At 34.5% G+C, this 21605-nt stretch overlaps 2 protein-coding genes across 2 annotated transcripts; both read right to left on the bottom strand.

Annotated features, from left to right (window-relative positions):
• Positions 1–17116: 17116 nt before the first annotated feature.
• LOC148573690 (protein FAR1-RELATED SEQUENCE 4-like) lies at positions 17117–17866 on the bottom strand. Its single transcript, XM_088505822.1, has one exon. The coding sequence runs from the start codon at positions 17864–17866 to the stop codon at positions 17117–17119; it is 750 nt and encodes a 249-aa protein (XP_088361948.1).
• Positions 17867–17938: 72 nt separating this feature from the next.
• LOC107627160 (protein FAR1-RELATED SEQUENCE 11-like) lies at positions 17939–18653 on the bottom strand. The gene is made up of 2 exons (XM_016330017.1): positions 18553–18653; positions 17939–18422 (listed from the first exon to the last, which is right to left on the bottom strand). The coding sequence occupies exons 1-2, from the start codon at positions 18651–18653 to the stop codon at positions 17939–17941; spliced, it is 585 nt and encodes a 194-aa protein (XP_016185503.1).
• Between the last annotated feature and the right edge of the window lie 2952 nt (positions 18654–21605).

Below are 21605 nucleotides of genomic sequence, written 5' to 3'. Positions count from 1 at the left end.
TGTTGGTTGGTAAGGGTGCAAGATATAAGCTACTGTTCGGAAGACTATGATTTATAGGTTCAAAGTACTTTTCTCTTAGGGTCAAGTATATGTCATGAATCTCTTCTATTATTGTTTCTTATATTCCTTTTTCCACTTTCATTCTACATGTTCTATAGTATTCGAGTTTGCCATTTCTGGTGAAATGATTGTTTTGGGCTAACATGAATGCTCGTGGATCCACTAAGTTACCTCTGAATCCTTCATTGTTGAAAACTTGATCCTACAGCTGCTGTTGTTTCAGTGAATAAATAACAAAGATTTATTAGTTCTTGATCATCATGTGTATTGATAGTTAAATATTAGAGTGTGGTCATTAAAGCAAAATGTTATTTGTTGTAATAAAGAAGGGTATATTTTGATATAGTGGGTAAGTAGAGCATACAGTTGGGAAGAAGAGAGAAACTCATCATGATAAATTTTGGCAACAGATATCTTTCGTTCGTGCGTCACACATATTCCAAATGAAGAATTAAAGAGAAAGCAAAAAAGAAAAAATAAAAGATAAACAAAAAAATGTCCTCTATAGTGCGTTATCTCTCATCTAAGTTAGGATTTTGATTAAAAAGTAGTGGTTGAGATATTTGTAAGAACGAGTTGAAGTTGCGCAAAAGAAGATTTACAATTATTGTTCTTTTTTCTTTTTTTGATCTTGAAAAATAACAAGTTTGACGAGAGATATCAAATATTCATTCTTTTTCTCTTTTTCTTTTTCTTCAGTCAGCATTTAAATAAAATAAAAGTTCGAAATAGTTTTTTTTTTTCAAATTCTTAAGTTCTTCATCTTTTTGTGTATTTACCCCTCTCTTTTTAATAGATCTCTATTAGCATTGAAAAATGACAACTTGCATTTTTGTAAAATAAATTTTTTATCCAAGATTGAAATGATTTTAACATGATAAATTAAAAAAATTTTTTTTATACATAAATTATATTGGTTATGATTTTTATTAATGTTTATCTTCTGAATTGTGTTGTTTATATTTTGAAGATGTATTTGTTGCGCATAATATATGAAGTTCCACAAGATACAACGTATTGTGAGGCAGGATCTTTATAGCCAATTCTAAGAAGTGCTCATCAAAGTGAATGTTTCAAAAAGTAAGGATACTTATGCAAACTATGAGAAGTTAAAAAAGGATACTTATGTATTTGGAGTAGTGATAGAGTAAATAAATCTGTTACATTTTATTAAAAGTTGAACAAAAAGAATACTTTTATTAACATAAAAAGTGACAATAAAAAAAAACTGAAAAAAAAGTCGAAACAAAAAACATAAATTTTCAACTCGTGCGTCGCACAGGTCTTCTGCTAGTATGTATATACGTAATGTGACACATGTTCTCTTATTTCCATTAATCATTATTTTATGCTTCATTTGTTTCTTCCTTCACCACCGAATTGAAATAAGAGAAAGAAAGAAAGGAACTGAGAGTGAGAGAGACCGAAGCTTGCATGAGAGAACTGTGAAAAACCTCCAACTTTCCGGCTTCGATTTCTTGCAATCCATAACTCCAATAAAAAATCTAATCCAGTAAAAGTGTTTGTATCCTCTTCCTCTACGCGTCGGTGTTACTTTTGTCTGGTGGAAATTGATAGTGACGTAGTTCCTCTTCTCCTTAAGTTTGGCTAATTGGAGTTCTAGGAGGTACAGGAAATTACTGACGCATTCCTCTTCAGCAGCTCTGTCAGAAAGCTTCCCTGGAGTTTTCGTTGATTTTGATTTCGTATGGAGGTAGGGGTTTGTTTTTAAAATTATAAGTTTTTAATTCATGAATGCTCAAAAGCTTAATGAGTAATTGCAAATAATTTATGACTATCTGAACTGGTTGAATGTCGAATTTGTGTTGGATTTGTGATAGTGAAAATAATTGAATTTGATGAATATGTGTTAGGATTTCTAAATGTTTGAGAATTGTCAAAACTGTGGCTGTGAATAAATTATGTGTATGTGATAAACCCCAATTTTGTGGTTTATCTTGTGTAGAATTTGGGGGGTTTTATCAATATTTTTCGCACTTATTCATATAAATTGCATGGTTTTGTGTTTCCTTCCTAATTTTGCTTCATGGTTTAAAACATGCTTCTTTAACCCTAAAAATGCTATATTTTAAACCTCTTCTATTACCATTCGATGCCGTGATGTGTTTGTTAAGTAGATTCAGGATCTATAGGGCAAGAATGGTCTAGAAGATGGAAAGGAAGCATGCACAAGTGGAAGGAACATGAAGAATGGAGCTTTGGAGAACTGGAGGCGACGCGCACGCGTAGATTGGCGCAGCAGTGACCGACGCGTACGCATGCTCGATGCGTACGCGTGGCTCGCAGAACTCAGATGACGTGCACGCGTGACGCCCAACACGTGACTTCATTAGTGAAATCGTGGTTGGCGATTTCTGAGAGGCTCCAGGCCTAAATCCAACTTGATTATGGATGGAAAAGACCCAGGAATTGATGGAGGAAGGGGGGATCCAATCATTCACACATGACACGTAATTTTAGCTAGTTTTTGGTTCTTGTTTTCTAGAGAGAGAAACTCTTACTTCTCTCTAGATTTAGTTTGTTTTTGATCCTCCTTTGTTGAAATTCTGAATTGGGTTTTATTAATTTTAGTTTCAATTACTTAATTTGAGTTCTCTAGTTTTAATTTTGTTTAGATATTGTGTTGAATTGTGTTTTCTTATTATTTTCCTTTTTCTTCTCATATTATGAACTTTATGGATCATGGATTTCTATTAGTGCATTGATGTTTTCTATGATTGATAGTGTTAATTGAGTTATTTTCTATTGATAATTGTTAGTGGGTATTTGTGATTTCCAATTAATTTGCAAATTGAATATGTCTTTTGTTAATGCATACCATGTGTTTGATGAAATGTTTCCTTTGATTATGGAGCAGTTTTCTATAATCTTGGCCTAGGCTAAGGGAATTGGGTGAACTTGAGTCATTAAGTCTAATTGATTTGGTGATTTGAGAATCCTTAGTGGTCAAATTGATACCCATTGACACTAATCTACTACTAAGTCAATTAGTAGTTGGATTAGGACTTATGAGTTGAAATTGATCAAGGCATTTGACATACTTCAAGAAGTAGACTTAATGAGCTTGGTTCCTCATAATTGTCAAGATATGGTTATTAGACAAGGATGGTGACCCCAATTTCCATGCCTAGCCATGAGTCCCTTTTATTATTCATATTTAAAACCCAAAAATCCGAATTGCTTGATTTTTGTTATAGTTTGTTTAGTTGTTTACTTAGTTCTAGAATAGAGGTAGATTTATATGCTCCCTTATTAGGTTGAAATTGCTTATACTTGGGTTTTAGTTGCTTTGATTTAGTTCTTGCACTTTAAGATTCCTTGCATGTTAAGTTTAGTTGTTTAAATTTTTGTTTGTGACTCCCAACCCCAGAATTCTAACCAATATTGATGCACATGTTTGCCCATTCTCTTGAGGACGACCCGAGACCAATACTCTCAGTTACTTTATATTGGGGTTGACTTTATGACAACCAAATTCTAAATTTGATCGATAGGGTTATATGTTGGTCTAGGACTATACTATGACATGATCTTTGTTGATAAAATCTAGACCGACGATAATTCTATCTATCAGTATGCTTTGGTAAAATGATGTATGAATTGAGTACTGGTTAGGATTGAGATAAGTTAAAGAATGATGGAGGTAAGCGAGCTGTGAGGGTGGTGAAGTCTGTTTTTAAGAAGAGGTTCTGTCCCAATTCTTGTAAAAATATACGAAAAAGTGATTTTATTTTGAAAACTGATTTATAAGCTTATTTTGAGAAATAACTCTATGTTAGAAAAAGATTTGGTTTATATATTTACTTATAATTGAGAAAAGAGGTTTTTGTATTAAAAATTTGATTTATTGAAAGTGATCTTTGAGAATTTAAAATGGATTTATAATATTGAATTTGATTTGTTTGAATTATCAAGAAAGGTTTTTGAGAATTGAGGACGGTTTGGTAGGGACCCTTGAAGGTTGGCAAAGCCCGGATTTTAGAGGAAGTGCTGTAGAAATTTTTATAAAACTCCGAAGCTTGTTTAAAGTGTTATTTGAAAGAAAACTTGATTTAAGAATCGTATTAATTGATTTTGATTTATTAAGAAAAGACACTTGTTTTCAGTACGATTTGTTAAGAAAAGTATAATATTTTAAGTTCAATGTATTCAGAAAAGATTTTGTTTTAAGTCAGGGATTGAGTTTGATTTATTAAGAAAATGAATTTTATCTTGATTAAATATTAAAGAAGTTTGGGTATTTGGAAAGTAAAGGTTTTAATGGTAAGATTGAAAGTATACCTATGAGGTGATGTGGAAGTAAGAGTGATTGATTACTTGGTGATGCGGAGGTATGCTTGGTAACATGGTAATGCGGAGGTATGCGTATTTATTTGGTGATGCGGAGGTATGACAATAAGAAAAGGAATGAGAAATTAGGAATGAAAGGATAATTGAATATTATATGTTTCAATGGGCCTTTGTGCCAAATTGCTAATGCGAAAGTGCCCGCCTAACTGATAGTCTGAGATTGTTAATGCGGGAATGTTCGCCTAATTGATAGCCTATCTCTTACCGTGATGCCAAGATATCCTAACTGACATGGGTTTGTCCATGATGATAATTGTGCCTAATTGACACGGTAAAGAGACAATATTTAGGGTTCGCCCCGAGTAACGTCAGGTTGCGGGTAGACAACCGACGCATGAGTTCATGGCCTGCTTAGGACAGACATGCATTATATTGTTTGCGCATTTGCATTTGATTGTGTTTTTCTTGTTGTATTTTCTCTGTGATTGTGCTGGTTATCTTATTCTACCTGTGTGTTCAATTGGATCTCTGGTACTATTAGTTTATGTACTAAAGTCAATTATTCGCATTTTGTTTATTACTTTTACGGCATTCACTATCCCTACTGAGAATATGCGAGACGACGTTCTCACCAGCCTACAGATCTTTTGTTTCAGCGACAGGTTCAGGAAGCCCTTGGCAAGGAGCCGCGACTATCCACAGAGTTTTATATACATGTATTCGCATTTTCTAGATTCTGGTTTAATCTTAGATTTTATTTTTCCTCGTCATTTATTGTTCTGTTTGACTTTTCAGAGGGATAGGACTTGTATTTGAGGATCTTGGAATAAGTCTATGTATATGTTGCTATGTGAATATATATATTTTTGTGATTAAGATATTTAAAGTGAAGACTTTTCGTTTTCCTGATTATGATTTCGGTTCGTATTCGTAAAGGCATGATATTAAAAAATGATAGTATAAAATAAAAAGGTTTAGAAGTAAGTAGCGCTCGAACTTTTAGTATGATCATGAGGTGCTTAAAGTTAGGGTGTTATGGTGCACATAGCACACATAGCTTTAACTTTGTATGTTTTTCAAAAGAGAACAAAAGCTCTATTGGCTAATTACTTTTTTTTTAACCTACATAGGGTCTCAAGTTGAGGTCTTAATTTATTTACATTTATTTTTTTGTTGTTTTTATGAAAGTTCATTCGTTTGTGCCAAGTGATTTCAATTAGTTTATAGGTTTTTATTACTGTAGAACTAACTCTCAGACAAAATAGCCAAGTTACTCCCTTTACAGAGTGCACATAATATAAGAACTCAAGTAAGACTTTATGTCGTTATCTAACTATTCTTTGTAAAATGAGTGGAGGAACTTTAATTTACTTTTAAAATAATAAAAATAAAGTTTAATAATTTTGAAAAATCTTTTAAAATGGGAAAAGCAAAAATAATTTTAAATTGTATAAGTCAATTTGTCTTTTCATGACAAATTAAAATATCATTGTCTTGCATTAGTAACCACTAAATACAAATGTATCGTAAGAGTAATAGTAAATATAAATTTCACATCTAATATTTGGAGGTTAATGATAGAGATAATTTTATGCCAATTCAGAAAACTAGATAAAGTAATTCCGTTGTGAGTATAGTCCAAAACCGGCAATGGATCCTCTCAATCAAAATTCAATTCAAGATAATGTCACAATTCAAACCAATTTATAACCGAGAGTATTTCGACTCCCGGGTCATTCTCCCTAGGAACTAATGCCAACAAGTGCACAATTTTGGTTGTGAAGAGCCAAAGGGGTTTTCAATAATAGAGAAGCAAGCAATAAAGAGATAAAAGAACAAGCCAAAATTGTAATTAATAAAGCAATAAAGGAATAACAGAACTATGTATGTAATATAAACAAGTAAAACTATAAAGTAATGGAAAAGTAGTTCAAAACATAAATAAAACCTTGACTTGGGATGAATTAAGGAATCCCTTCCTTGCAATAACCACAACTATGCTAATTATCATGAGTTAATCTCGCTTAGTTAACCCCAACCATCGAGGAGTAAGTCAAGCAAGCATAATTGACCTTAATCCATAAGTCCTAGCCAACTTACTGATAAACCCGAATTTTGTGGTTTATCTTATGCTTATTTTGGGGGATTTTATCACCTTTTCTCACATTTATTCAATGAAATAGCATGGTTTTGTAATTCTCCCTTGATTTGTACTTAAATGTGAAACATGCTTTTTAGGCCCTAAAATTGGTGATTTTAATTCACTTTAATTTCATTCAATGCCTTGATATGTTTGTTGAGTAATTTCATGTTCATAAGGCAAGTATTGGATGGAAGAAGTGAGAATAAAAGCATGCAAATTGGGAGAACTCATGAAGAAATGAAGGAACCGTAAAGCTGTCAAGCCCGACCTCTTCGCACTCAATTGACCATAACTTGAGCTACAGAGGTCCAAATGAGGCGGTTCTAGTTTCGTTGGAAAGCTAATATCCAGGGCTTCGAAATGATATAAAATTTGCCATACGTTACTTCGCGTTCAGGAGCGCGCACGCGCACTTTGCGCGCACGCGCCGATGCTGTCCGTGGCCCACTTTAATGAAATTGCCCCCAGCGATTTTGCAGCTCCTTTTGGGCCCAATCCAACCCATTTTTGATGCTATTGAACCCAAGGATTGAAGGGAGAATGAACCAAGTAGTCATAGTTTAGTTTTCATCATGTTTTAGAGTTAGAATTCTAGAGAGAGAGGCTCTCTCCTCTCTCTAGATTTTAGGGTAGTTTTAGTTAATTCTTCTTGGATCCAAGTTATAATTCTTGTTTTGATTTAGTTCTTCCTTTTAATTTCTTGTTATTACATCTCTATTCTTCTAGTTTTACTTGTCATTTCCTTTATTTTGTCCTCTTTTATGTTTATGAACACTCTTGTTAGATTTGGTTTACCTTTAATGCAATTTTATGTTTGATGTTATTTTTATTGTTGATTTGAGTTATTGATTTTACTTTTCTTGCTATTGGTAGTTGATAGATTTTACCATTTCTTGCACATTTTACTATGCTTTCCCTTTGTACCCACCAAGTGTTTGATAAAATGCTTGGTTGGGCTTTAGAGTAGATTTTGAGCATTCTTGGCTTGGAGAGAGTAATTGGGCAATCTTGAGTCATGAAAACCCAACTCATGTTGGTGATCTAGAGTTGTTAGCTAATATTATTTCCATTGACGCTAATCTTTTGCTAATTTAATTAGTGAGTTGATTAGGACTTATGGAATATTGTTTCTATTGACGCTAATCTTTTGCTAGTTTAATTAGTAAGTTGGTTAGGACTTTTGGATTGAGATTAGCTAGTCTCATTAGACTTTCTCCCTATTTGTTGGAGTTGACTAAATAAGATAAATTAATCATTGCATGACTAAGATAGAAAGCCTATGATCTCAACCTTGCCATGAATGTCTCTCTTTATTACTTGCTTTCTTTAATTGCTTTCTTTACTTTTCTTGCCATTTATTTTCTTGTCCTCTTATCAACCAAACCCCCCCTTGATCTTCATAGCCAATAATTAAACACTTCATTGCAACTCTTCGTGAGACGACCCGGAGTCCAAATACTCCGGTTATAAATTCATTTGGGGTTTGTTACTAGTGACAACTTAAATTTTTGCATGAGAGGACTATTGTTGGTTTAGAAACTATACTTTGCAACGAGACTTCAATTGTGAATTCTAAACCGTCAAGAGTTCTACACATCAAAATGGCGCCGTTGCCGGGGAGTTGCAATGGTGTTGTTTTATTGGTTATTGTATATATGTGAATAGTGTGAATATCTTGCTTTTTTCTTTATTTGCTAGTTTTTGTTTGTTTTATTTTGCTTTTCCGCTATGAATTCTCACCTTGGCTATGAGTTTGGTTGTAATCGTGTTGTAGGAAATGTGAACTTCAATGATGACACTCATTATGGATGGAACCAACAAAGATGGGAGGAGCCTCAAGGAATTTATCACTCCTATTGGCAACAACCTCCGGATACTTATAGGTATAATTACCATCCTAATACATGTCAATTCAATGGCTATGGTGACTCCTTTTGTGATAATCAAGCACCACCACCATATGCTTATGATTCTTATCCTCAACATGAACCTCAACCCTACTCACAAGCCCCTTTTCACCAAACACCTCCATATGACCCCAACCCATATCTACCATACCAATCACCTTGTGAACCATATGAACCATATGAAGAACCACCCCAATTCCACCACCAATACCCTCAAGAACCACCACCTCACTACCCTTACCAAGATGAATCACCTCTCATGTATGATAACTTTCAACCACATAACGAATTTCCCTTTCCACCACAACCCTCCAAGGAAGAACACCCACATCCATCCATCCAAGAGTCAATGGATCGTCTCAAGGAAGAAATGGATCGGCTTCAAGCAATAATCCGTCAAAAGGAGCAAGAGGAAGCCCAAAGGAGGAATTATGAAGCTATTGAGGCTAACCTTGCCAAAATTAAAGCCAACTTGGACTCATGGGGCTCATGCAACAAGCAAAGCATCTCCACGGATGAGTGTGAGAAATCAACCGAAGAAAGGAGCATGAAGGAGATTTTAGAATCTCAACATGAGGACAAGGAGATGGGGTATGTCTTGCAACAAGTGGTGGAGGAAGAGATTGTTGAAGAAGAAGAAGTGGTTGAAGAGTTAGAGGAAGTTGAACAAGAGGTGGATTCCAAGTTTGAGAACACTTCCACACCAAGTAACATTGTTGAGGATTTTGTGGAAGTTGTTGAACCCTCTTCCATTGAGCTTGAAGGCGATGTTAAGGAGGGTGCACAACCTCCTAAGCATATAATGAATGATGAAGAATTGGAAGAAGGTGAGCAAGCAACAAATCTTCCTCTTAAAGATCAGCCCACACCAACACATGATCCTTTGGTATTTGAAGAATCTTCTCCTCTTGAAATTGAGGTGGATGTTGAGACAAGTTCTACATTACCTCCAAGTTGTGATATGAAGAATGGAGGAGAGCTAGAAGAGGTTGGTGAGGAAGTAATTGGACATGAAGAGCCTTGTCAAGAGGTGAACATGGAAGAAGCTTGCCAAGAGGTGGAGGTAATCAAGGAAGAATACAAGGGAGTGGAGCTTGCAAGATCATTAGAGACATCCCTTCCTAAGTCACCATCCAATACAACATTCAAGTGGGTAAAATTCTTATCCCTAAGCTTCACTTTCTCACTTGAATATGGTTTGATTGAAAATGATGGTCAACTTAGAGCTCTTTGTGGAGTTAAGAGTAAGAGAGAGTTGTGTAGTGGTTGGAAACATTACTCTAAGTTCATAATGGTTGCATGCTCAAAGTTGAATGGTAATGGTTGGTGTAGAACCAAATTTCATGGGTCTAGGAAGTTGTTTGGAGGCTTCTTTGAGAATTCCAAGGCTAAACCACCCAATTGGAGCTATGATGATCAACTTGAAGATGGGTGCAAAAACAAGATTTGGGATCCGGGAATATATGAGGATCAATTTTGAGAGCTCATATCTTGGGAAGAATCTCACCCAAGCTTGGTGGAAATGGTTGGAAATTCTGACAACCAATTGAGGAGCAAGCATTCTTGGAGGATCAAGGATGAATACAGGCATAAGCCACCATAACAAGGAGCCTCCCAAATGTCCAACTTAAGGACTTAAACTAAAAGTGTTAGGTGGGAGACACCCCACCATGGTAAACTCTTTCCACTCTCTTTTAGATTTGGTTAATAAGTGATTTGAGTTACCATTATAGGTAATTTTTCTTCTTTTCTATACTATTATGCATTTTGCTTTTATTGATAGGTTGTTTGTTGCATTCATGCTTTGATTAGAATAGTTGTTGTTGAATTGCATTTTGCTTATAGTATAAGTTTTGTTTTTAGTATGTTTGAAAATTTTTCAAAAACCAAAAAGATTTTTGTTAAATTTGAATTTTGGTTGCTTTAGAATGTTTATAGGTTAGGAGAGTGTTAAATTCTGTTTTTATGTTTCAAAAAAAAAAAAAATCGGGCATCGGCGCCCAAGCGCGCAGTGCGCGCGCGCGCCGGTGTGGTTTCACAACTCCTAGTACTAAAACCCGAGAGTTGTGCCCACTTTATGCATACTTTGTTCCAGGCGATCCGCGCGTAAGCACACATGGCGCGCGCGCGCCGATTGTCCCTGTCGCATCCGCGCCCAAGCACGCATGGCGCGCGCGCGTGGATTGTTTTTGCTGCATCCGCGCCCAAGCACGCATGGCGCGCGCGCGCGGATTGTACCTGCTGCATCCGTGCATAAGCACGCATGGCGCATATGCACGGATTTGCCCCCTGTTTTTCTCCTTTATCCTTTCTCCTTCTTTCCTCTTTTCTTCTTCTTTCTTTCTACTTTTTTTTTCTTTTTCTTCTTCCTCTCTTGAAAAATTTTTTTTTCTCTCTTTTATAAAAAAAAAAAGAAATAAACTTTTTTTCTTCCATCCTCTTTTATTGTATTTGCCTATTTTCATTCATTGCGTTTTAATTTTATTTTTATAGCTTGTTTATATTTTCTTTTCTAAGTTCTTATTCTAATAATGGTATTGGATTCTTATATTCAATTTTTGAGGATTTCTTGGTTAATCTCGGTGCTTTGTGACTTGTTTGACATTAATTGTAATATTTGCTCTACACACAAGATTAGTGCTTTAGTCCTTCCTAACTCATGATTCCTTGTTTTTATACCTCATCATCATTGAGTTAGGATGGGACCAAATGCTCTCATGATTATCACTAACCTTGTTTGTGTTAATTGTTGTTTGAACTTGATGCTCGACATGCTCTTCATGTTATTCACTTATGCTTTGACTTTCCTCTTGCATCAAGTATTAGTTAATATGCCTTTGCTTGAATTTTTTTCTCACTTACATGTGTAGCTAACATGTAGTGAGAACCTTACTCTTATTTGGCATGCGCCCCGTCTATGTTCTAATTTCTTTCATATCTTTGTTGTAGGCTTACTTGTCTTTCTTTTTCTCTCCTTTTAGGTTGGCCACCAAGAAGGAAAGGAATAAGGAAGCTTCTAAATGAGGCAACAAACAAGTTCACTCGCACAACCTTTTGAAGAAGCTCATCAATTCTAGCAACCCGTCCACCTTGCTCTTCTTTGCATGCACCGAGGACGGTGCAAATTTATAAGTGTGGGGAAGTCGTCCGACCGACCTCCATGGGTAACAATTTCCTTTTTCAATACCAATTTTTAATTTTTGTCTTTGTTAGTTAGTTGTTGCATTGCATGATAGGTTGCATGCTAGTTAGAATTTGTACTTATTTTACCACTTCTTTTTTATTTTAGGATTACTTGGTTAGGGTGATGATTTCTTTTCCAAGAAAACTGTTTTTAGGGCACCCTACCAATTTGAAAAAAAAAATTCTTTTGTGACAAACTTGCTTGAAGAATTTATTCTGGAACATGGTTTTTGAGCTAAGAACACAAGCTTGTGAGTTTTGAGCCCAATAGTGTGGTTACATCTTATAACCACTTATTTTTATTCTTGTGTGCATTATTCTCTTTCTATGATTGTAATCTTTGTTTTGTTTGATTCTTCATTGTCCATTGTTCCATGTATACATGCATTTATATGATTGAGGCCATCAGTTTATTTAGCTCACTTACCCAAATAGCCTACCTTTTATCAACCATTGTTAGCCAATCTTGAGCCTATTGAATCCCTTTTGTTCTTAATGTTAGCACATCACTACCCTTAAGTGAAAAACAATAAATGTCCTTAATTTGGATCTTTGATTAGCTTAGGCTAGTGAGAGTGTGTATCATTTGGATATGGAAAACTTGGGACATTGGTTGAGGTAAAAGTGTAATTTTGTATTTTTGCTAAAAATATTCGGAATTGGGTACATATTCATGCACTATATGTAAAACCATATGCATTGACATCTTTGTATATATTTTAGTTTGAAAAAAAAATATATGAAAAAAATGTATAAAAAGAAAATATATATATATATAAAAGAAAAAATAGAAAAAAGAAAAAAGAGAAAAAGAAATAAAGAGGGGACAAAAATGCCCCAAAGTAAGGTTCAATAAAAATCAATGCATATGGAATGTGAATTAAAGAGGATGCATGAGTATGTAAAAAAGTGGGAATCATGGGTAGCTAGGTTGTGCATTAGAATTGTATAGGTTGTTACATGTGTTAGGTGAGAGCTTAGGCTAATCAAAGATTCAAATTCCAAGCTCACTTGACCATATGCATCCCTACCTTGACCCTAGCCCCATTACAACCTATGAATAAGTCCTCATGATGAATGTATGCATGCATTGAATAATTGTTGATTGTTAGAAGAAAAACAAATCATGGAAAGCATGACTAGAAGAGAATTGAGTGAATCGACCCTATACACTTGAGCGACTAGAGCGGATACACTTCCGGTGAGGGTTCGATGCTCAATTCCTTGTTTCCGGCTTTCATGAGCGTTCTTCTTGTAAGTCTATTTGAACTTCATTTTAATATTTGAATTGGTAGGATTCATGAATCATCGTATGATCTTAGCCCTACTTGTTTATATATATTCTTGGAGATTGATTTACTTTTGACCAAGTAGGTAGAATCATTTTGCATTTAGTAGCATTCATATAGATAGGTGCATATAGTTTCTTTGCATTGAATAAATGTTCATACCCCTTTTCTTGTCCTTCTTTATTCTTAGCATGAGGACATGCTTGGTTTAAGTGTGGGGAGATTTGATAAACTCCAATTTTGTGGTTTATCTTGTGCTTATTTTGGGGGATTTTATCACCTTTTTTCACATTTATTCAATGAAATAGCATGGTTTTGTAATTCTCCCTTGATTTGTATTTAAATGTGAAAACATGCTTTTTAGGCCCTAAAATTGTTGATTTTAATTCACTTTATTTCCATTCAATGCCTTGATATGTTTGTTGAATAATTTCATGTTCATCAGGCAAGTATTGGATGGAAGAAGTGAGAATAAAAGCATGCAAAGTGGGAGAACTCATGAAGAAATGAAGGAACCGTAAAGCTGTCAAACCCGACCTCTTCGCACTCAATTGACCATAACTTGAGCTACAGAGGTCCAAATGAGGCGGTTTTAGTTGCGTTGGAAAGCTAACATCTGGGGCTTCGAAATGATATAAAATTTGCCATATGTTGCTTCGCGTTCAGGGGCGCGCACGCGCACTTTGCACGCACGTGCCGATGCTGTCCGTGGCCCACTTTAATGAAATCGCCCCCAGCGATTTTGCAGCTCCTTTTGGGCCCAATCCAACCCATTTCTGATGCTATTGAACCCAAGGATTGAAGGGAGAATGAACCAAGTAGTCATAGTTTAGTTTTCATCATGTTTTAGAGTTTGAATTCTAGAGAGAGAGGCTCTCTCCTCTCTCTAGATTTTAGGGTAGTTTTAGTTAATTCTTCTTGGATCCAAGTTATAATTCTTGTTTTGATTTAGTTCTTCCTTTTAATTTCTTGTTATTACATCTCTATTCTTCTAGTTTTACTTGTCATTTCCTTTATTTTGTCCTCTTTTATGTTTATGAACACTCTTGTTAGATTTGGTTTACCTTTAATGCAATTTTATGTTTGATGTTATTTTTATTGTTGATTTGAGTTATTAATTTTACTTTTCTTGCTATTGGTAGTTGATAGATTTTACCATTTCTTGCACATTTTACTATACTTTCCCTTTGTACCCACCAAGTGTTTGATAAAATGCTTGGTTGGGCTTTAGAGTAGATTTTTGAGCATTCTTGGCTTGGAGAGAGTAATTAGGCAATCTTGAGTCATGAAAACCCAACTCATGTTGGTGATCTAGAGTTGTTAGCTAATATTGTTTCCATTGATGCTAATCTTTTGCTAATTTAATTAGTGAGTTGATTAGGACTTATGGAATATTGTTTCCATTGACGCTAATCTTTTGCTAGTTTAATTAGTAAGTTGGTTAGGACTTTTGGATTGAGATTAGCTAGTCTCGTTAGACTTTCTCCCTATTTGTTGGAGTTGACTAAATAAGATGAATTAATCATTGCATGACTAGGATAGAAAGCCTATGATCTCAACCTTGCCATGAATGTCTCTCTTTATTACTTGCTTTCTTTAATTGCTTTCTTTACTTTTCTTGCCATTTATTTTCTTGTCCTCTTATCAACCAAACCCCCCCTTGATCTTCATAGCCAATAATTAAACACTTCATTGCAACTCTTCGTGAGACGACCTGGAGTCTAAATACTCCGGTTATAAATTCATTTGGGGTTTGTTACTAGTGACAACCTAAATTTTTGCATGAGAGGACTATTGTTGGTTTAGAAACTATACTTTGTAATGAGACTTCAATTGTGAATTCTAAACCGTCAAGAGTTCTACACATCACTTACCAAACTAGTTGATAAAAGGCTAACTTTAATGGAAACAAGAATCAACTAACTCCCCAAGAATTATCACTAAATGTTGGACATTATGGCTCTAGTAATCCATAAACTCATTTTTCCAAGTCAAGGGGTGAAAATTTTAGCGCATAACTAAGATTGGCATTTCATCAAACACATAGAGGGTATAAACATAAAACATGGCAAAATTGGTAAATTAAGGAAAGCTATGAACCATAAATGATAACAAGAAACCAAAGTAACTCAACAAGCATAAAATAAGCATCAAACATCAAATTCAACAACTAGAAATCCAAAAGTGTAAACTATGCATGTATTGACAAGAGAAGTTAAAATAGATGAAAGTGTAGAACAAGTAATGTAATTAAAAGAGACAATTAAAGAAATACTTACAATGCAATTGCTAGAATCTAAAATCAAACTTGAAGTATAAAATTCTACAAACCTTAATTAAAACCCTAAGAGAGAATTTCCTAATCTACACTACTCCTACTCCTACTATGTGTTTTTTACCCTCCAAGTGAGCTCTCTTTGCTATGTGTTGTTGCTCCCTTAATATAACCTCTTGAACCAGCCTCAAGCCTTCAGAAATGGGCCAAAAGGAGCCCCAAATCGCGAGTGCACGTGTATTTTTAATGAAGGCACGCACTGGGACCTGTGCGGATGCACAGGCGTGTGCGTCCGCACACTTCGCCAAATTTTCACTTGTGCGTACGCATAGATGGTTGTGCGCATGCACACTTCGCGATCCTCTGAATCCACTCTGCTTGGGTTCTTGTGCGTACGCACAGGTAGCTGTGCGCACGCGCGCATGCCTGAGCTCTCCTCCTTTGTTTTCTTCATGCTTTCTCCCAAATGCATGCTTCCCTTCTATTCCCACCAAGCCATTTCTACCTTATTCATTTGAAATCACTCACAAATAACATCAAGGTATCGAATGGAAGGTAAACGGAATAAAATTAGTCAAAATAAGTGCAAAAGAGCATGTTTCCACATTTATGTCTAATTTAGGGATCAAATACAAAAGTATGCTATTTTAGTGCTTAAGTGTGAGTTCATGTGCTAGAATCCATCCAATTTGAGTCAAAATATATCATCAAATATGAATTCATCAGTTAACCATAAAAATAGATTCACTTAACATATGCTATGTAAAACCAGACTCACTGAATATAGTTTGGTTATACTACTATGTTTTTTTTTTTTTTTTTGTAGAAGTCATCTTAAGTCTATAATGCAACTGAATAAAACATATAAAACGAAAGAGTAAACTAAGAAATTAGATAAAACAAACTTTTACCACTATCCAAAAAACTTCCTACAATTAAACTAAAAAACTGAAATTCATATCCATTTTTCATCTAAGGCTAGACAGTAGCAGCTAATGATACTTGCCTTTCTAATTATCGTGGTCACGTCGAAATCCTACAAGAACCAAAAAATTAAAATTAGACAACCATGTAATTAATAATAAGTAATATATTAAATACTCACCATTTGATCGATCCCCTCCTCATTGGTTTGACTAGACCAATCGTCATCATCTTCGAGACCTCCTCCATCTCCGCTTTCCATTTGATTATGGTCATCTCCACGACGACAATTTCGGTGGTTGTATCCTATACAATTACATTTGCTGCACCAAATCCTTCGCTTTTTCTTTTTGTCCTCAGCTTCTTTTGAAGTAGCATCCATCCGTGTTTTGAACTTCTCACCGCCTTATTAGAACTTTCCTCTCCATTCTTTTCATGTTTGGCAAATAATTCAGCCTTTTTTATTTCTAACCCACTCCATAACATCCTTAAAATCACCTAAATCACCGTAAGTGGCAAATATCAAGCACTGCAACTCATCATTCATAGCAGCAATCCTACTCTCATAACTTCCATCTCTAACTAATAATCCCTACTGCTCCAGCCTTATACGTGCCTTTTTTGCTTTCATGGTCCACCGTTTCAATATCAGTGACTTAGGTAATTCTTTAATTTGAAGATATATCAACAGACGAAGGATATGAACACATAGAATGCCAAATAACTCCATTCATTGACATGAACAACTAAACTCACTGCTGTCAGGCCAATAAGATACAACCCATTTTTGTGTTAACTCGCAATATTTTCGTACATCATAGTTCACACTACATGAATTCTCTCGCCAATCAACTATTATCACAGTTGACGCTTTCAACAATAACGATCGAAACAAGTAGAACACTTCTCTTGTATAAACAGTTGCATCTGATCGCTCCAATGCTTGCACTTGTGTTTGCATTATCGGAAACCCGTATGAGGTGTAATAGTCAGCCTCAGCCTCATTATTCCGCAACAAACCCATCTACTGGTGGAAGTAATGGAGGAATTCCTTAATGCTACAGCCAGATTTTACAAACCTAGAAACTTGCGAATGTAGTGCCTCACACCTCGATGTAGTTCTCAACCCAACAAAGAACTTACCTCTCATATGTGTTGTGGCCCATATATCTTTAATCCCATAAGTGGTTTCAACCCACTCCATGTATTTAATCCCAAAACTATTAACCATTGACACCCACCGCTCTTCAAACTCATCAATCTTATAATTGCCAAGCATACATTTCTTGAATTGTTGGGTAAAATTAGGGTTTGAGACATTGGCTGTGGCATTTCTTAACAAATGCCATCCGCACAACTTATGGTGTGCATCTGGAAAGACCTTTTCAATTGCAAGCTTCATAGCCTTGGCACCATCAGTTATCACAGCATCTGATCGTTTACCATTCATTGCTTCCACGAATCTCTGTAACAGCCATATGTAAGTTCCTTCTCCTGCATCTGCCACAATTGCACTACCAAAAACTATTGTTTGAAGATGATGGTTCACTCCTGAGAAAACTACCAACAGAAACTTGTACTTGTTTTTCTTGTAAGTTGCATCAAAGGCCATAACATCACCAAATTCTTCAAAGTCAACATGGCTCTTCCCGTCCATCCATATTAGGTGTCGAAACACACCATTGTTATCCACCTCATAGCTCCAGTAAAACTTTGGATGTAATTTCTTCCACTTCTTTAGATACTTCAACGTTTCGATCACATCACTTTCCATCAATTGCCTTTACTTTTCTATTTGGTTGTACATGTTTTTTCTTCGAAATCTAACATTCTCAAAACCACCAGATTAGTCTGCAAAATGCATATATATTTGGGTGGTGGAAATTCCAGCATCTCTCATATCGTTCATTCTTCGAATTTCTTCATCAGTTATTCTCCTTTCCGATTTTAACATCCAGCTCAAAGTTGGGGGAATTAACTCATGATTATGTTCATTTTGAAATAATGTTATATACCACCAGTCCCTGCCAACATCTATGTGAACTCGCATTTGTGCTACACACCCACACCTAGTCTCTGGCTTTAGAGTTCTCTTCCTATTTGTTTCATTGACCCCTCTGAAAATACGATATCCTTGTCTTGAACACACAAATGTTTGCCAGAGTATGCTCTTGTCAATCTCACTTCGCCCAACCTTGAACTTCCTAATTGAAAATCCATTGTCCCTCCCAAATGCATTGTAAAAGATATAGGCAACATCAAGGTCAGAAAATACATACTTCTTAGCAGTATTCACGCTCAAACCTACGAAATTAACCTGACGATACTTCCTGTACTATTCAATAACAGGTCTTCAACATCATTGCCATTACCATCAACTAACAATTTGTCCATTTCCTTAAAGACATTAAACAACAATAGATATCAACGTTCTAAACATAATTTCAAACAATAATAAACCTCAACATCTTAAATGTTGGAACAATCCAGCTAAAAAAATGTATCTCAGCTGAAACATTTCCTATTTGGTTATGTGATGACTCTCCAATCAAATCAACCATTTTGTCGAATGCTATATTTACTGCATACTATTACAAGAAAAAAAACTAAAAATATTTATATTTATGAAATGACAAAAGTATAAAAGATTTGACATATTCACAACTATGAAAGTAAGTACCATATGAAAAAAATAGACACAAGACACCAAGAAATGAAGTCCAACATTCTCTTCTTCAAATACAAAAATAATAAAAGATAAAATAATTACAAATAAATCACAAAGATATATCACAAATAATAATTTTTTACCAAAACAAACATTCACATTTCCAAAGTACAACCACCAAATCACACAAATAGCATAATAACAAAGCATAAAAACAGCATTCATGAATCTATATTACTATAAAATACATTCCCATATTGCTTTCCTTTACTCCTAGCACACCACTAGAGATTTGAATGCCACTCTACTTTCATACTATTACTAACTTCTTGCAATGAATGGAATAATAAAATTATTATTCTAGTAAATATTTTGAAAATAGAAGCTTTGTATTATTCAATATTATTGTATTTTTAAAGTTTAAAATACTATTATAATGAAATGACTTGAAAAAAAAGAAAGAAAAAAAAGTAACATAGCACAAGTTCTTAAACTCTAAACCAAAATATGACTCCAAAACAATAACAATATAACTACATCAAAAAGAAAAAACTAACTCTATTTTTTATTCTTCAAATTTTGAATGTAGGGTAGATAATCGAGAATAGATTTGGCAATGTTCGCAAAACTAAAGATGTGGCAGAGCAAAACTCTTACTTAATGAGAAAAATCTTAAATGCCACAAGAATCCAACATAAAGAGTAAAACACATTTTTTATATAACTTAAATGTTAGAGGCATCCAAGGGAAAGAATAAAAAAGGTTAAGAAAATGAAAATTTTGTAACAAAAATGCTAGAAAATTCCAAGTTTAACAAAAGAGGTATTAGTTTATTAAAGAGATAAAGAAGGAAGAGCTCCTAGCATCACAATTCTACAAAATTATTGATTATACATTATAAAAGAGCTCTTAGCATCACAAGGGGTATTAGTTTATTGTATCACTATATGGGTTCTCTTTCAATGGATTAGAAATTTGCGAATGCATATACTAAGAAAGCTGGGATACGTTTTGCCACAAATTTGTAACAACTCAACAAACAGTAAATTGGACAAGGCCTCAATCTTAGTTGTTCCTTTATGTCTATAGAAAACTTGTATAAAAATGTTATATAAATTACAAAAAAAAAGAAGTAGACTTGACAATCGAACATTATTCTTATACAATTTTTGATCAAGCAAAATACCAGTTTAAACACTCCTATATCACAAGAAAATCAACAATTCAAAGTTTCATAATCATTAATTGATAAAGAAATAAGAGCTCGTGTCAACACAATACTACAAAATTTCTTATTATAAATTATAGATTATAGAAAAAACCCTAATATTACCATCGTAGAATTGTAAGAGGTATTGGTTTATGGTATTACTAGGATTCTATTTTTATACATTATATATTTGCAATAGTACGTACCAAGAAATTTGTGCCACGCTTTGCCATAACGTTGCAATAACTTAAAAAACAAATCTGAAAAGCCCTCAATCTTCAATTGCCCAGCTAATCCTTTGTGGCTGTAGAAAAATTATATAAACATTTTACAAAAATTATAAAACTAAATTGAACTTGACAATCTAATGTTAACTTCATAAAAAAATCGAGCAACCAAAAAACTAGTTTGAACAAGACATATTCACATTCTCATAGAAAAAAAAATCACGACTTAAAATTTGATAACCAATAAATGACATAGAAAGAAGACACAACTAGAAAATTGCTTAATATAGACAGATTTACAGACAAATTTGTTCTTTATTACAGACAAATTTTTTGTTATCGACGAAATTACCGACAGATTTCATCCCTTTGTAAAAGTCTCATCGAAAATTATTTACTGAGAGATTTTTACTAGTTACAGACAGATTTTTCCTCGATAAATTCTCCCCTCCATTCCCCTGGAACGTGAAACTTTCGAATGGATTTTTTGCCGGTAATTAGCAACAGATTTTTTGACAGATTTTTTGTCGGTAATTTGAGCCTTGGAATACCTTTCCAAACTCTGAATACAGACAAAAAATCCGTTTGTAAATCCGTCAGTAAGATAAAATAATTTTTTTTAGATTTTTCTATTGTAAAATAAACCTATTTTCATACAAAATAAATATAAATTTAATAAATACAAATTTTTATCTAATTTATATTCGAATATTTATAATATTACAAAAAATAAATAAATTCATCGTATTATCAAACTAAAGAAAAGTACTATAAACAAGCAAGTCGATATAATTCAAATCATAAACAAAGTGCATTGATACATCAACTATAATCCTCAGTGTATTGTTCAACCATACTAAATTTATCAACTATAGTCCTCAGTGTCATCTTCATCCTCATCATCATCATAGTCTTCATCCGAAGAGATTGATGGTGGCGGCGGTGGCGGTGACAGTGGAGCAGTAATGGAACTACTTGACGCTCTAACCTTCTTGTAATAGCTAACATAAGTCTCATTCTATCTCTTCTGTTTTAGCTTTTCCTTCTTGGCCTTTCCAATTGCCCGTTCTAACTTTTCTAACTTCTTTTGAGTCTTTTCCAAAGGAGCCAAGCGTGTATCTAACAACTTACTAATACGCTCATCTGTTTGTTGACTAACATGCTGAAAAAGCTCTTCATTGAAATTATGAATCTGTTCTCGCAAATCAGGAATGGAATTTTGATTTGTAGGTGCTCTTCCAGATACAGATTTAGCAAAAGTGGTTTCAAACTTGATAAAGCTAGAAAAGAATGCTCTTTTTTTGTAAACTCGATTCTTCTTTTGCCCACTACACACTTCCTCCCAAATCAAGTCTTCGTCAATTGGTGGTAGTTCCATTCCTTGTACTCGAGCCTCGACATGTTAGGC

The sequence above is a fragment of the Arachis ipaensis genome, chromosome B2, assembly GCF_059453495.1.
Source record: "Arachis ipaensis isolate K30076 ecotype BB chromosome B2, ASM5945349v1, whole genome shotgun sequence".
Classification (NCBI taxonomy): Eukaryota; Viridiplantae; Streptophyta; class Magnoliopsida; order Fabales; family Fabaceae; genus Arachis; species Arachis ipaensis.
Note: the sequence above shows the minus strand (reverse complement) of the source record. Positions and strands in the feature narration are given on the sequence as shown.

Excerpts from the sequence above, each read along its gene's own strand:
- LOC107627160 (XM_016330017.1), bottom strand. The coding sequence starts at position 18,653 with ATGGTTGATTTGATTGGAGAGTCATCACATAACCAAATAGGAAATGTT. Across the intron at positions 18,423-18,552 it reads CCAACATTTAAGATGTTGAG|GAAGTATCGTCAGGTTAATT; the intron begins GTTTATTATTGT and ends TGAATAGTACAG.
- LOC148573690 (XM_088505822.1), bottom strand. The coding sequence starts at position 17,866 with ATGGAAAGTGATGTGATCGAAACGTTGAAGTATCTAAAGAAGTGGAAG.